At 27.8% G+C, this 18,014-nt stretch overlaps 1 protein-coding gene across 1 annotated transcript; it reads right to left on the reverse strand.

Moving 5' to 3' along the window:
- Positions 1-889: 889 nt before the first annotated feature.
- On the reverse strand, positions 890-18,007 carry LOC112690430. The gene is made up of 8 exons (XM_025564441.1): positions 15,895-18,007; positions 11,840-13,055; positions 10,944-10,997; positions 2,646-8,420; positions 2,342-2,389; positions 1,907-2,020; positions 1,270-1,306; positions 890-1,010 (listed from the first exon to the last, which is right to left on the reverse strand). Exons 1-8 carry the CDS (start codon positions 17,797-17,799, stop codon positions 968-970), a joined length of 9,192 nt encoding a protein of 3,063 aa, XP_025420226.1. The 5' UTR covers positions 17,800-18,007; the 3' UTR covers positions 890-967.
- Between the last annotated feature and the right edge of the window lie 7 nt (positions 18,008-18,014).

The following is an 18,014-nucleotide window of genomic DNA, read 5'->3' on the forward strand; positions in this document are numbered from 1 at the left end:
TCTATGGGCTGAATCATGGGCATCATTAAAGTCCAAATATTGGGGTATGTATTAGTATAAAACGATGAATTTTCGTTGCGTTCCTGTGTCGCGACCTTGAAAATTTACTCCCAGCGCGCGTATAGAAATTTCACTTCAAAAAAAGCTATTTGTCAACTGATAATCAGGCAAGTATGTTTTCATTTTATCAAGTTGTAGTTATTGTATGTGTAATGAGACCAAAATAAACAAACACAATTAATGATTATTAAAAGCATCGTATTCATTCATCAAAAATAACGCACAGCCTATAGATACAATAACAATATGTTTTTGCCTATTCATTTAATTGCAATGGGCTGTAATTTTATTTAAAAAGTAAATTTTATACAATATGACAATTAGGTAATAGGTAACAATAAATTATTTTGTAGTCAAAATAAAAATATCAATAGTAAGTTACAATAATGGGATAAATATTAATATTAGTAAGTATATATTTCTATATACATATATTAAATTTATATATAGAAACTAATTTCTAGATGTAGGTATAGTAAAATATTTTTAAGACAAGAAATAAATGTTAAGCAATATGTACCATAAATTAAAAATGGTTAATTTCAATATCATATGAAACATTCAAATACATATTAATTTTCTAAATTATAATTCATAATTTTAAAAATAAATATTCAGAAGTATGTGGTACGTACAGTGTATTTATGAATACATGCACCTACATAATATAAATTTTAAAATTAAATCTGATGGTATTTCTAAATAGGTAGGTTGATAAATATTTTAAATTACCTATTCATTAGCATTATAAGTAGGTACATTACATGTATTCAAATATATTCATTGGAATGTAGGTTTCCATTTACATTTTTTTTTCAAATTGACCTACTAAAAATTTTTCACATTTTAATAAAATTATCTAATAATAAATAGTGTTTGTATATAATTTAAAATTATTTTTCACTATTCATAGTTCGGATACATTTTCTTTAGGTTTTGATTTTCCAGTCCTGTGAAAAAAAAATTTGCATTGTATAGGTATATATTTAATATGTATTACATAGGTACAATAAATTTATGCATTCATTGATTATAGTGAAATCTGATGATATGTAATAACTGTGAAAAATAAATCCTAACAAGCTCTGTGCCTGTTTCGTCTTATTGTGATATTGGTATTTCAAGTTAAACTTTTTAAATTATAATTTTATAAATAATTTATATTTTTAAAGCTATCATTATTTGTTAATAATAGTCAATAATACATACCATCCAGATGTACTTGGCTTTGTTATGTCATCAGTTTCTAAAACAAAAATTATTTATACTTAACTTATAGTTTTTAATAATTTGTTATAATTTATTAAATTTGAATAACATGTTGAAATTAACTGATTTTTGGGAAAATATAAGCCAAAGGTTAATCTCTAAATCTAAAAGATGTTTTTCATTTTAACTCTAAACATGTGAAAATATCAATTTTTTTTTTAACTAACTAATAAACATAATTATACATCTTTTCAAATAATTAGACTATTTTTGTGACAGTTAATGTTTTATTTAAAACACTAAAATTCATTTAAAATATACAAAAAATAATAATTTGTGTTGAAAATATGTCAGGCCATTAAAAAAAGTTAATGTACGTATGCGCAAAATTTACTGTTATAAAAATAGTCTATTTATTTGAAAAGGCGTATAATTATGTTTATTAATTAGCCAAAAAAGCAGAATTGAAATATATGAAGCCTGTACATGGTTATTGAGTGTTCCCACTTATCGTGATCACACGGTGTATAAATAAATTAAAAAAAAAAAGTATATATATATAAAAATATATATATATATATATATATATATATATGTATGTATATATATTGTATTATTGAGTATTTTAATTATTAACCAGTATTTATTTGATGTTGAAAGCGCCAATCATGCTCGCGTAGGTCTATTTCTGTATCGTCGTCCATACTAATTTCACATTTCAATTCCGGTTTTGGTGCAGCCACTTGCAATTCTACCAATCACCACAAAAAAGCTTCTAAAAGTATTACTACTAATATACTAAACCTAATTGTTTTAATTGAATATCTAATACTTACTTCCTTAAATTTTATAAATAATATTAGTATTTATTATATAATGTTAATCATACAATAAGTATCTGTTATAATATATTTTATATTGTTAACGTAATATAGATTTTATGTCTAAAGATTGTTACTTAAAAGCAGTTATAACTAAACATAGGAATTATTACTGAATTTTCTTTTTTTCTTTAACTCATATCTCTTGATGATTATAATACATGCAATCTTGATGAATTAAAATTATTTACCTTTTTTTTCATTAGATGTTGAAGGTGCTTGTGTATCTTCAGATGATCCTAAAACATATTTAAGTACATATTATTTTTTACCTAGATATGAGTATTTGTTAGATTTTTTAATCATATTAGTTCTATACAATATTAAGCAGGTTATCATTAGTGTCCTAATGATATTTTAAGTTTGTTTTATTAGCATGCAATGGTTATAACTATCTAAGCTAATAAAGTATAATGGGAATAATATAGAGAAAAATAGAATGAGTTTATGTTCAGATGGAAATGGTCTATATCACAAATCTAATACACGTAATACCTGCAATCTGTGTTGAAGTTTTCTTACTGATTTCAAATCCATCTGGTTCATCCTTAGAAAGTTTTCTTAAACATTTGTTCAATTCATCTTCAGAAACACCTTTACTTGCTGATTCTTCAGAATCAAAAACCATTCGTTTTTGTACAATTCTTGTAACAAATACGTTCCCACGCTCATCTGTATGTTCCATTTCTTCTTGAAATTCACCAGATGAAAATTGTTCAACATAATTTTCTATTATTTTTTCTTTATCAGGTCCTCTAGCTGTTATTTTATGAATTTCAGCTGGCAATCTTATAAGCTTGTGAGTAAATTCCGTTCCATCTGTTTCCTTTTTATGTGACTCAAAAGTTTCGTGTTCATCAAACCAATCATGTTTTCCTCCTGTTTTATCAAGTCCTTCCATACTAGACACCATTGTATTTGAACCACCACTTGTGAAACTAGAAGACATGTTTGATCCAGTTTCACAATGATAGGTAGCATTTGTTGATGTTGAACTTATTGGGCCTAGAGAATCATTACTGCCTAAAATCAAACTGTTTCTGTATGAAGATTCTTTTGAATGATCATCCATAATTGGACTACTAAATCCACGACTTGAAACACTTGAGTTCATACAGTCATCGTAATCATGTTGTTTTCCTTCAACAAAACTTGTACACGACATTTGTTCAAGAGAAGTTGATACTTTCATGTCAGTAACAATTGTCTTTAAATCTAAAGACTCAGTGCTAGTCAAATTGTCATCTTCTGATTTATGTTTTTCAGAATTATCATCGTTTTGTTCTAGGTTTATTTCAGCTTCTCTAATAATTTCATTTATTTTAAACGTATTATCTTCTCCAGTTAATGATCTTTCAGTAGCTAAGGCTTTATTTTCTATCAACTCAGTTTTAAAACAAGCCGCTTCAATTGTTTCAAAATCTTTGAGAGAAGCTAAGGACAAATCATCTTTTTTACTGTTTGAAGAACTAGTAGTAGATGCTAAAGAACCTGAAGATTTAGCTTTCATTGATTCTATTCTTATTAATTGCTCTAACCTTTCAAATTCTTGTAGGGAATTCACTGATATATTATCATTTTCTAATGATTTTCCTAGGTACTTTTTACTTTCAGGAGTACTGCTAAATGATTCTTTCATGCTGCCAATACTATCGATTGAATGACTGACTTGACTGCCCATACTTCCTACTTTACTACTTTGCAAATCATCAGTATCTTCTTCTTTAATATCTTCAAGCGGAGGTCTTTCATATTCTATATTATACCCATATACTTCGTTTATAGTGTTATCGTCTTCAAATTGTAGTTCTACCCATTTTTGATTAGTATATTCTAATTCAAATCGCCCTTTTGAATCTGGACTTTCTGACTCTGATTCATGCGTGGATGAATCAATGTTACTTACAATTTTATGATTTTTTATTATTTTTCCTTCAATAGTTATTGCTTTTCCTTCAGAATCTTCTTCTTTAGCTTCTCTTGCTATTTCTTCAATTACTACGAATTCATCTTCAGAGTTGTCTAGTTTTTCTTCAATATTATCTATTAGTTCGAATGATTCGCTCATGGAAACTGATTCTTTTTCTTCTGTTTCTTCAACATTTTCAAGAACCGTATGATCCTCCCCGGTCCAAGAAGGTTCTTCATGTGGATCATAATCTTCGTTTATTATATATTCTCTACCTTGATCTGTGTCTGATGAATTTTTACTACTTATCGATGCAGGCGTTTGTGGAGTAGACGATTTTATTTCTAGCTCCTTGGCTTCTAGATCTAAGTCCGGATAGTGAAAACCTCGATCAACTAATGGAGCCATGTGCTCTGTTATCATAATATTAGGAACAACATCAATAGAATCATCTTGTAAATCATCTTCGTCTTCTGAAAATGGATCTTCCGGTATTGTAGGGGGTAATGAATTAGGTATTGCTGGTGATACATGCGGAACCATTTGAAAAGCTGCATCCGCTTCGGCAATATCATCGATGTGTTCAAAACTATGTTTGTCAGATAATTGACTTCCGTGTATTTCGTGATCATATTTATCATGTTCTGTAGATATTTTAGTTTCTAAATCAGAAATATATATTTCTTTTGATAATGTGTTATTAACATTTGATTGATTAGAAATATCTTGATTATATTCTAAATGTTGTGTAGGAAGTGTACATTCTTTGGACGGATCTTTTTTATCGGTGATATCTAATTCTTCAACCACTATTTTATTAATTGAACTACTATTTCTTCGATGTCCTTTTTTTTGTGGTTCCTCAGATTTTGTAGTCATTTGTGTACATACATTCTGATGTTTACCATTTGTTACTGTAGATGATATAATTGTTACATTACACTGATCGTTATTTTGTCCGTATCCATTTCGGGTAGTTAGTGTTTCTACAGATTTAGTGTTTTCTTCGCTTAAACTCAAGCTGCATGTTCCAGATTCCGGAAATCCATTAATTGCTTCAACGACAGTTTGTATTGCTTGGCCTTCAGTACTTGATATACTCATACTTGCATCTTCACTTGAAAATAATTTTTCTTCGTGAGATGATGAGTCTGATAAACTGTCACTAGTTATGTGTTTTGGAATCGGATGAAAAGTCATTTCATGTGATCTTTTCATTTTTTGTATGTTTTTTTCACTGTTAATCGTTGGCTGAGAAAATGGTTGTGTTTTATACATGCTATTGTACTTCATTTCGGTTAATTCTGCTATAATTGGTAAGGATTCACCTCTAATGATATGCATTGGTATTTCTTGTTCATATGGCTCTATTTTATCTTCATCTTCTAAAATAGAGTTGGTTCCTTCTTGATCAAAATCTAAATCACCAGTTGATGCAACGAGTGTTTCAGATGCTTCACTATTTTCAACTGATGCAAGATTTCCTGAACTTTCTGAATCTAGCGATTTCATTGATTCTCTTGAGCTCAACGAGCTAATTGCTGTATGATACTCATTTGATGGTACAGAAATAGCAGATTCATATTCCGAAGAACCAGCTAAAAGGCCGTCTACATCTGATGAACATGGTCTACTAGATGACGTGTGGTCAAACGAATGATAATGACTTTCACTTGAGCTTGAATCCGCTGGTCTTTTTGTTGTTAGCTTATTGGTGTTAGTCGAATTAGGTTTTCTTAAGATGACAGTGTCAAAATTTACATGTTTTTCCTCTCGAATATCAATAGAAGATGATGATGGTGAAGTAGGCGAATGAACGGAATTATCTTTCGAAGGGAATGATTCTGCACTTAATTGTTTTGTCAATGATTTTGATGAACCTGGCTCGGAGTCTTTTATTAATGTTATTTCATTTTTATAATTATCTACGGTTTCCTTAATAATGCAAGACTTTTCTCGATATTGTTCTTTTTCTATACCACATATTTCTAAACCACCATCCGTTTTTTGTTCAAAGTATTGTTCTTTCTTTATAAGCTCATCTTTAAAATCTTTACTACAAGTATCAAAGTGTTTTTCATTTGTTTCGACATATGTATTTTTTCCATTTTTATTTTGTTTATTTTCAACTACGAATGTATCTTTATTGTGAGTTTCATGACTATCATATTTTGTAATACCTTCATTGAATATAGATCCATTTTTAGTTTCTAGTATTTCGTTAGAATAAATAACATCATGAATGTTACTATCATCTTTAGAATTAAAATGTGATCCAAATTCTTGGGTTTCGATTTTTTGATCATTTTCTTTTATAATCATTTTTTCAAAAACATCAGTTTTAGTATCTTGGTAAAACTTATCGTGTTTTGATTGATGTTCAACTTGTCCGTTTGAAAGCATATCTTTTTTTTGAGATTCTTTTCGTGTTTTATTTTCATTTTGTTGTTCCTTTATATAAGTTTCAACTATCAAATTATCCTCAGCTACTTTGAAATATTCCTCTTTTTCATCGCGCGAAGATTTTTCAAATTCATTAGAATTTGAATTGGTTGTTGAGTAATATTTTTCAGATTTATTGAAATTGTATTCTGGTATACTATGATCAAGTAAACGTGTTTTGGATAATGTGGTATCATATTCTATTTCAAAACCACTACTTTTTAAGTCTTCGTCAGTAATTTCAATACTTGAAGTAATTGTATCATGTTTTGATATATTTTTCAATTGGTCTCTAGATTTTTTAGCTAACACTGATTCCATTATTTTTAATTTTAAATCTTCTCCTTCCATGTCCAAATATCCACTATTTTCTAGTTGTTTAAATTGGTCTGGAGACATCATCAAATGATGTAAATTAGCTAAAACATCATGACGTTTTGTTAGTTCAATTTCAATTTCATTAATTAACTGTTCAGCTACACTTCTAGCTAGTTCTCTGGTAATTTCTTTTTCAGTGGTTTTTAAGGATTCTAAAGAATTCACTTTTTCTATATAATTTTGTTGAAATAAACACTGATCCTTAATTTCAATGTTTTCTAATTCCTGTTCATCTGTTCCTAACTGGGTGACTTCCCATATTGTGTCTGGGATATGTTCTTCTGGAGTATGAATAATATGATCTCGCAAATTTGGTGAACAAGCACCTTTTTCATTTTCATTAACTGACGCATTATAGTTTTCATTGTGTAATTCATCATCTATCATTGAAGAATCAATCGATTCAGAAAGTATAGTTGATTTTTCTTTTTCCTCAGCTAAAGAATAGGTATCTGAAGGGATTTCATCTATTTGATCTTGGGTTAGACTTGAGGAATTTTTTTCTTTCGATTGTTTTGAAATAACTTTGTTTATCTTTTCCTCTAGGAAATCATCAAGGACATATGACTCAGCAGATTCTGTTTTCGTAAGTGATTTTTCACTTGTACTACAGGATATTTTATCTGATAACGTATTTTGCAATGAATTTATTGAAACACTTTTTTCACCTTTTAAATCTAAGTATTTTTCTTCAGGTATTAATGAATCTATTTGCTCGTCTAATTCATTTGAAAATATGTGCTTGTGAATTTGACGATTGATAAGATCTTCTTGGCTTGGTGATTGTTGATGTGTTGTGTTCTTTAAAGATTTATGCTCTGGTGAAGATTCTTGTTCCATTTGTATGCCTTCCATTTGTGGTTTAATTTGCTGAAAATACTCTTTGGAAGAAATGGGTTGAACTTGATGAGATGGTAATGACATTGATCTAGTTTTTGGATCTAATTTTATTTTATTTGAACTCCGAGAATATTCTTTTTTAGATGGTAATTTATCTTCAAAAACATCTTCTTGGTAACCTTCATTTTCAAAGGCTAATGACTCTTCTCCGTATTTATTAATATACTCGGTTTCAGAATCTAATCGTTTAATTTCTTTGCTATTTTTTTCTTCTAATAATGGAGTATGTGGATGTTTATTAAGTGATTCAGATTTTTGGCAAGTTAATTCAGAAACTACAAGGTTTTTTGTAGTTTGATTACTTGTCATTGATTTTTTAATCATTTCAGGTATTTCTGCATTATCAGAAGCACTGAATGAGTTTTCAATTAGTTCCAACGAAGAATTTTTCATTACAGATTGTTCTGAGCTTTGTATTGGTAATGAAATACTATATCTAGGTTTAGGTAAAGGCGGTTGATTAGTTTTAGCTATTTCTTCCCAAAATTGTTTTTTTGTTGAATAGTCAATATCATCTTCATCTATAGAAGATGTAATACTACTCTCAATGGAATGTCTAGGATTCGGTATAGGTGGGATTTTATCTACGGAATTTTGAAGTACTATGTTGTTGGCGTTAGTTGTTAATTCTGGGCTGCGCTCTGTACACACAAATACATACAAACAAAATACAGGATTAGAATATAGATTATTTATTATTTACATGGGTTAACTAACTATCACAAACTCGCCAAAAAGATCAAGTTCTGGGATATTTTTATGTTATATGGATTAAAATTTTAATTAAAAAAAATGTTGTAGATATATCATTGACGAGTTATTCTTAATTCTAAAGTGATACCATTTTGTTTTGTTATACGTTGGTATATTTGTATATTTGTTATATTTTGAAATAATTATAATATTATAAAATACATTCGATTTGGAACCTAGAAAGATTTTGTATTCTGTGTTTTTGAATATGTATATAAAATTACCAATTGATAAATATGTATAATATATTATTTTTTTTTTTTTTTTTTACTGTTGTTAGTATAAAAGAAGCGTTATTTTTATATTTAACTTCTAAATGCATTTTAATTTACCAGCTCCATCCCAAATTTGATTTGCAACATCGACTTCTTCATTTGATAATTGGGAAATAATTCTATGATATTCTCCCTCTACAGCTTGCTTAGCAATTGGACTATCTTCTAATGTTTCTGAGGCTATGCGTTCAAATCTTCTCTCTACTCTTTTTAAAGTTTTTTCTGCAACATCTGTATCTATTTTAAACGTCATATCTTCGATATCATTTGTTTGATTTAGAACTGATGGAGGTACATTGCAGACTTCTAAATCATCGTCACTGTCACTTTGTCCTGGGTAAAAAATTTCATCATCTTCCGATTCTAATCGAAATGTGACTTTTCTACCCGGTGATTTCTCTTGAGGCTCAGTTACTATATATTCATTATCATTATCTGATTCGCTATCGTATTTGTGAATTTCTCTGAGTGTAGGTCTTTGGTTATTTGACAATCTTTGAGAACCACCGACACCATTTCTACGAAATGTTGGTGAAGATATTATAGGAACTGGCGAAGAAGAATCTGACAGTGTTTCAACATCTTGAGTTTCACGAGGATCTGAATCAGAAGACCCAGAAGATAACTCTCCAGAAGCTGCTAATTTTGCTGTTTCTTGTTCAATTAACATATCAATAAGAATATTAGTTAAAGTTTCATCATGGTTACCAGGATCACTTAACATGGTTTTTAATTTTTCTTGTACAGTATCTGGAGATATTTTTGAATAATCGACTGGTTTCCATTCATCTAAATGTTCATAGTCATCGGGTACAGTGTTCTCTGATGGAGTTCTTACCATTAATGGTCTTATTTGAGTACGATCGTTTTCTGAAAACGATTCTTTCTCAAAATATTTATTCATAAATTAAAAATTAACGTCCTTACTTTAATTTTTATATTTTTCTTTTTAATGGTAGGAATTTTAAAGGAATAAAAGGAAATAGCAGTTAGTAGCATTTTGTTATAAATAAATCCAGTTTAACACTTCAAAACAATACTCCTCACCTGTGTTATCATGTGGTAGCCATATACAGTAACCAGAATTATGATCGTTTGATATTGATTTTTTCTTTTTCGGAGTAAAGTAACATACTTGAAAAGATTCGTGTAACGAGTTTTGTGAACCAGATAAATATACATGACGTTCTGATAAAGGTAGACAAGGCATTGATCTATTCCACCATCGATACGGTAAACTTGCTGTATTAAAATTACTACGAAAACTAGGCCCTGGTGTTTCTTGATTTTCATCTTTATTATGTGTTTTTGAAAATTCATGATAATTAATTGTTTGTTTAATACTATCTAGTGAATTACGTATTTGATCTTCTTGATCTTGGACATCATTTAATAGTTGATAAATAGTTTTTTGAAGCTGATCCAAGCTATTTACATCATTTATTAAGTTTTCTGATTCTGATTTTTTCTTATTCAAATTGCATGTTAATATAAGATTTTCTTGCATTTCTACTTTATCTTCCAAAATTTCTATGGCTTTTACTAATTTTGCAAGCTCCTCTCTACTGCGGTTTATTGCTCTATTGAGTAAAATATTGTCAAAATCATCTGATGACCTGTTGTTGCCGAAAATTTCGTTTGAAAAATAATCTATAAGTCATGTTATTCTAATTAAATTATTTACATAATCAAATACCACACATCAAACTATACATACATATTTAATATTTATAATTTATATTTATAAAAGTATACGAGTATATCGTATTATCTTAAATTGTAGTGCTATACATTTGATTAAATAATATATATTTATCTATTGTGAAATTATTTATTGTTAGTAGTTTAGTTTATTATCTAAATGTCATACAACATTTTATTATGTTGTATAATGTCAAATAAACGTATAACAAAACTTATTAGTGCACAATATTATATAATTCAAATTTATATCTAAGCGTTAACTTTTTTCTAAAAAAAGCTATTTGAATAAATAACTATTACAATGAGCAAAGCAGGGAATTGGTATCTTGTTATTTTTACTTGGAAATAAATTATATTTTAAACAGTTTTCGTTAAAACTTCTATGGTTCACTGAATTTATTTTTAAATATTATTTCATCAATAAGAACTCACCAGAATTATTTATAGACTTTGCATTTTGTTGTTTGGTATGATTGACTTCATCTCCTATAATATAATTAAAAATATTAATAATATTTACAACAAATTAAAAGAAAGTAGTTAAAGTATTTAATTATGTTAGTGGTTTAGCTGTTAAATATATATATAGTTTGAGTACTAAATAATTTAATACAAGTTAGTGTTAATAATTAGTTAATAAGTAAAATTTATATTTTTAATATTTTATTTTATTTCATGGCTTACAGATAATTGATTTGGCTGTTAATTTAGACCATCACCTTTTTCATAATTTAATAATAATAATTATGGTCTGTATTTACCGATTAGGATGTTTGTTTGAATACACATACAATTAGGTTTTTGATTTAAAAAACTTTTCTTTAAGTCATTATTTGATTTAGATAACTTTTTGAAATTGAATTTTCGTCTCAATTTAGGACTACCGCTCATACTTTCAAAAATATTAATTACATTCGAAACATGATTTTGTGTATCAACCTTAATATGCTTTTGTTCCTGGTTTTTTTCTGATACTTTTTGATTAAATATCTTGAATGCCGAGAGACGTGTTACAGGTGAAGGGTATAATCTTTCTATACTTGTACATTTATCTTTAAGGGAATACATTTTTACCAATGGATTTTTTGACATATTAATTTGAGTTTGAAATGGTCTGTTAATATATAATTGTACTATATTTACGGGTTGGACAAAATTATATACTGTTATGTAAGTAAAATATCTATTTTGTAGGATTTTCATTGTTCCATAAGTGAATAAATCTACTTCAAACTGCCGTTTTGAATCATATAAGCTACTCCTTATAATATATCCTGGTTCTAACGGCTCTAAAATATTCAGATTATTATAATTTAATACAGCCCTACCTGTCATGATTTCATTGTTACACCATCGCATTGATAGATTTCCGAAATGCCTACCGACGTTTAATAATACAGAGTTATTGCTTTCAAAATCAATAGATATACTGATATCATTTTTGTTATCGTGTATAACAAATTTATTATTAGTTTTTTGATGTTTAATTCTGTTTTGTTCAATATTTTGATTTTGTTTTGGAATCTTTATTTTGTTTAAAGTAGGTTCGGATGTGTACTTTGATAATATTTTTTTTTTAAATTCTTCTGGAGGTTTTTCTGAACTTTCTATAATTTCTGAATTACTACGATTCTTATGACGAAATCGTTTTTTACCAAATTCTGATTCTTGCATTACATTTTTTTTTGTTACTAATAAACGATTTCTATATTTATGTTTGCATTGTTCGTGTTTAATAGATTCTACTGAGTCCACAACACCTACATCTATATCATGATAGTAAGTATTATTATTTTTTAAATATGATTCTTGTTCTCCACATTCATCAGCTGTTATAATTTCTTCCTCGGAATCAAAACCTTTGACTTCTTCATTTGGAGTTTTAAGCCAAATTGGATTAGATTCTTCCGTTGGAGTCAATGAACGCACATTTCCATCTTTTGAATGAAATATAATTTCTTTATGCGGCTGTTGAAAATAAGATGCCGATTCTAAATATTTTTCTGTTTGTCCCATTTCGTTGAATATTTCCTTATCACCAGTAAAATTTTCCGTATCTGTATGTTCTTCATTAACCTTACTGTTTTTTTCGTGTTCTTCATCTTCACTTAAATCTTCGACATCTGTTAAAATAAAATAATTTATTAGACCTGGGCTAAGATTTGGAGATCGTATGTAGTATTTTTCATCATCTGAATCCGATATAACTTCAGTATCTGTAAGATTATTGAAATCTGACAAAACTGGTGAAAGGGACTTTGATAAACTGTTTGTAATAGGAGATTTTAGTATAATTTTTGATTTTTGTTTGGTAATATTTGGAGAGACTGATCGTGGCTCGTATGTATTCATATTTTTCTCATGTGTTGCGTTAAATAAATTTGTAACTTCAATATCATCTTCGTTGAATTCATATGCTGTTATTGCGATTTGAGGTACGTTGTTTTTACTTTCTTCTGACATAATATCTATTACTGAAAATTGGTATGATTTTCTCAAAGCTAAATTCCAATTTATTGATGAATCAAAAATGTTTGTATTTATCTGTGGAAATAATGCACCCATTAATTAAATGAGTTAAGATTTAGAAATTCTTGTGAAATTCTAAATAGAGATTTTAAAGCTTTACCACATTTAAACAATATTTTTTAGATTTTGATTAAAGCGAGAATGGTATTTTTATTATTATCTGTTAAATATTTGTCGTATAAGCCTTTACTATTTATTATATTATCTTCTAATTATACTTGTAATTTTATTCCTAAGATAATATAAATAAGTTTACATTCACATAATATGTACAAAGTTGTCATAATTATATAAAAAAAAATTAATATTTGTATAATTAAATACAAAGATCATTCAAGTTAACCTAATATTTATATTTTATACCGAAAATGAATATTAGATTAATAAAGAAATTCTCTTTCACAAATGTGTTAAACTTATATTTATAGGCTTAAATAAATACTCAATATATGCCCGGACACAAATTCAAGTTGTATTTTTAGTATATAATAAGAAGAATAACTATTTTAACCAAGGTTACTAGCCAATACTAATTACTTCATTTATTTTTTAAAACCCCATAGTTTAATTCTCATACCGTGATATTTATATACATTATTTTGATAGTTATACGTAGTATACTGCTATAAACTTATAGTTTTTGATTATTCATGTTCATTAAATATTAATGCACATTTAAAATTATTTTGTTGTTTAAGATTTGATTGTCAAGTGGTTGTAATTTAAATAATGTTGGTAAAGCACATGATGATTGAATGTTTGTCATTCGTAGATCTACTCTTAAGATAGAATTAGCACTGTACCGTGTCCATTAAAATGTAGGACAGACCCAGTTATAATCATTTTAATTTATATAGGTACACATTTTTTTTTTTCGTTAACTTTTTATATAATTTTCAAATATAATTAAAAAAAATGATCATATAATATAAATGTATATAAAATATAAATATATAAATGTTATATATAATATAATGTAAAACAATTCATCCTGTTTGACTTTTTAATAATATTTAAAAATACTAAAAAGTAAATAATAATGATGTAAAAAATATTAATAATAACTATTTGAAAACATAAGAGGCCCGGGCCTACCAGGCCTACACTTTGGATTGGTAATGGAGTTTGGGATTTAATACTTTAGTACGTTTACTATGATTTTATTATTTAGTGTAGAGAATTTTAGATTTTTTAAGGTACCAAATCTTGATGAAAAAAATGACAACATTTCACCGTAGTATGTATTTAAACAGCAAATAATTTTGTTTTTATTAAGAATCCAACTATTAATACTTAAATCTTCCCAGCCAAAGCTTAACCATTTGTGAAAATTTAAATTTAAACTGTCTTGTTGTGTATAGTCACACGGATTTTGTTTGTACATACATAATTAAATATAAAGTCACTAAATAGTAATAATCAAATTTAGACTCTAAATACGTATTAATATTAGAAGTATTCGTAATAATTTTAGCACTTAGGAAATATTACGAAAACATTTTATGAAATATAAATTTCGACGAAACTTGAACTATTTACACGGCCATCACGGTTATCTGGTTTAAACTATAATAATTTCAGTTTGGTCCAGATTTTAAAATATAAATAATCGGTTTGGTTTAGACCAGTTGGTCCCAACTCGTTTAAAATGCATTGAATAATAATTTTACTTTTAAAGATATTATTTATAGAATTAATAACACGTATATTGTTAATATTTTACCGCTGTGCCGTTGTTTCGTGAACTTAGTAGGTATACATTTTAATCCTGTTCATGGTATCTATTAATAATTATTATTGAGAATATTTTTAAGAACAATAGTTGCAATTATTCTCCTTAAGTTGCGGGCGACATGGAAGGGCTGTATACAGCTGCCGTGCCGCACGCACTGATATAATTATAATTATGAATAGAAGTATTTACCTTTCTGTGTACTACATATCATTAATTTTGTACAGTCTTGTATCTGCGAATAGATTAATTCTATACCAATTACCACTTTAGTGGTATAATTCAAAACTTTCACTATTTGAATTTTTTTTAGTTTGATTTGTTTTTTCCGCTAAATCAAATTATATTATATTTTTTGTTCGGTAAGGTAGAAAAAAAAATTGAAATAGGTCCAGTCCGGTTTATAAACTATTATAGTCAGAAACTCGTTTGTTTGGACCGATGATACGGTTTTGGTTCACTCTAACAAATTATTTTAAATTTTAAGTCCGGTCTGGTTTGACAAAAAATTAGTAATCGGTTCGTTCCGATTTTGATTCTTAGTAAAAATTTTCAGTCTGATCCGGTTTCTAAAATTATAGACTATACAAAACACTTGTATATATATGAGTGCCAATTGTAATTGTATAGGTAGATTGTTTTAGAATATTTTTTAAGCCAATAATATTTTTATTAAAGCAAATGTTTAACCTTGGCAAATTTTACTTTTTCTTTTCTACAGCACTCATATTTTTAGAATGATCTTTAATGTATGTTTTTACTTGAAATGTTTATGTATAAAATTTCAAATATCAATATGAATGCTAAATTAAAAACAATATTATGGTTTAAAATTGGTACGGAGTATCAATGTAGCTTTTTTTTTATTATTATGTTTCTATAGATCTAAAAAATGTTAAAGTATAAAAAATTAATAGTAAATGTATAAAATGTAGTCTTAAGGTACTTTTAAAATATTTGTCTAAACTGAAATTACACGTGTTTAATTTTAAAATTGTCGCGGAAGATAAAGCATAAATATTTTCTATTTAAAAATTATACATATTTTGTTGATTATAAATTTCAGAATTTCAAAATATGTAAACTTTTTGATACATTTTGAAGGAAAAAAATAGTATATACCTCGGAATCTCGATTGGTGTCTGAGTTCGAAGAATGAGTCGTTTCGTCGTCTTCTAATGATACTGATTCAGTTATAGAAGTAGGTTGTTGTTCGGACATTGATGAACTAGGAGAACGTGTAGGCTGTTTATATACTAATTCTACTGATGACGCGCGATCTGAAGAGCTCGAAAATACTTCTGATGTAATTAAAACTGAACTAATTTTTTTATCCGCCTTAAAACATCTGTGAGCTGGACTTGCTGGTAAAGATGTAGGACTTAATTTTCTTGGTGAAGACGTAAAATCAAATCCACTTCTTTGTGATGGTGCACTCAGTATTCTTGGATCAGGCACTGATGATGATCGTATAGATTTTGTGTTTAAAAGTGACAAATTTGTTTTGACTGATATACTTGAATTATCTTTTATCGGTATTCTTGATGGGGAAGTTGGTAGTTTCTTTTTAGTATCGGATACTACTCGCTCTCGCTGATAGTTTGTAGAAATAGCTGATGATTTATTTTGTGTGTGAGAAGTTGCTTTCAGTTTTAAATTTCTTGATTCAGTAGATAACATATAACTTTTGAGTCTAGGTTTGGAAGTGGATTCAGGTATATCTGAAACTTGTTTTTTTTTTAATATTTCATTAACATTTGTTTTTCGATGCTTTTCCATTTCTGGAACCATTGACTTTTTATTTGGTGTTTGATTCATGGTCAATGGTTTATGATCCTTTTTAGAACTTTTTTCTTGTGATGTAAAAGAATGTTTATTTGATATTAAAGTATTACTCACTAAAGATTTAGAATCTACTTTGGTGTAAGATTTTTCAGAAGAAACAGATTTATTATTAGTTGTAGAGCTAATTAATTTTACGGATGATTCTTTTAATATTTTTGTAGGATCTGATAACTTTGATGAAGTTATTGATTTATAACTTCCACGAAACAATTGACTGTTTTTATTTTCTATATTTGATCCATGTCGAATGCTTGAAGTTTTTGTAAATGATTGACTAGTAGATTGACTTTGAGATACACTTGTAGATTTAGATTCACTTTTCGCATTGTCGAAGGTAGTTGTTGAAGATGATAAAGTATTTCGTGATATTTTTTTAGAAGAATTAAATGTTCGAACATCTTTTGATTCAGCATCAAATTTTGATCTTAAAATATTTTTCGATTTCATATTATTAGGTTTTGTACCAAGATTCTTTATTTGATGGGAAACATAATTATTTTGTAATAATGTCTTCGATTCGATTGAGGAGCGACTAGTTTTAGTAGTCTGAGGTCTTGAAACATTTGATTTATTAGATAATGATTGGAATTTGGAGACTGAAGATGAATTAGATCGCAACGAAGAATTAAGAATGACCCCACTTGTTTCAGATTTGGAAGACACTCTTTTAAAGCTCTTATCACTGGTAGTTCCAGAATCATTATTTTTCATAGAAGATACAAAACCTGATTTTGTAATCTCAGTTTTTCGTATACCATACGACTTTTTAATTTCACTTTTGTCTTTCATATTGCTATCAATAGCGTGAATTTTACTAGATGACAAATTGGAAATATTCACTGGTAAACTGTGGTGAGTTTCACTTGTGAAATCAAGTAAAAAATTATCAGAAACATCTTTAAATTTATTATTCATATTACTCTCAGAATTATCTATAACCACCTGGAAATCATAAGAAATAGATTTTCTATCTGTATCCTTAAATTCGCTGAAAGAAAAATTATCAACATTCTTTGCTTCATCCAAACTTTGCTCAAACTCAAAATCACCAAATGTAGCCGATTCAACACTCATAAATTTACTAAAACTCTGGTCTAAAATTAAACCAGACTCTTCAGATTCAGTTACATCTTTTATAACACTTTCGGGGAATTGTGAGGTTGGTAAGTGATCTGTGGTCATATCTGTTATTTCGGATTTAATATCTGATTTGTCGGATGTTATCTTGTCATATATTTTATCGGATTTTTCTTTAAAGTTTATCGTTTCACTTTTATCTTCAGATGAAGGAATTTCAGTGGATTCGGATTTAGGTTTTTCAGATAGATGTATATCTGTGGATGGAGATACTAATTTATCATCTACTTTCTTATCGGAAATGACGGTTACATCCTGAA

Source organism: Sipha flava, unplaced genomic scaffold (assembly GCF_003268045.1).
Source record: "Sipha flava isolate LNK unplaced genomic scaffold, YSA_version1 50317_pilon_pilon, whole genome shotgun sequence".
NCBI lineage: Eukaryota > Metazoa > Arthropoda > Insecta > Hemiptera > Aphididae > Sipha > Sipha flava.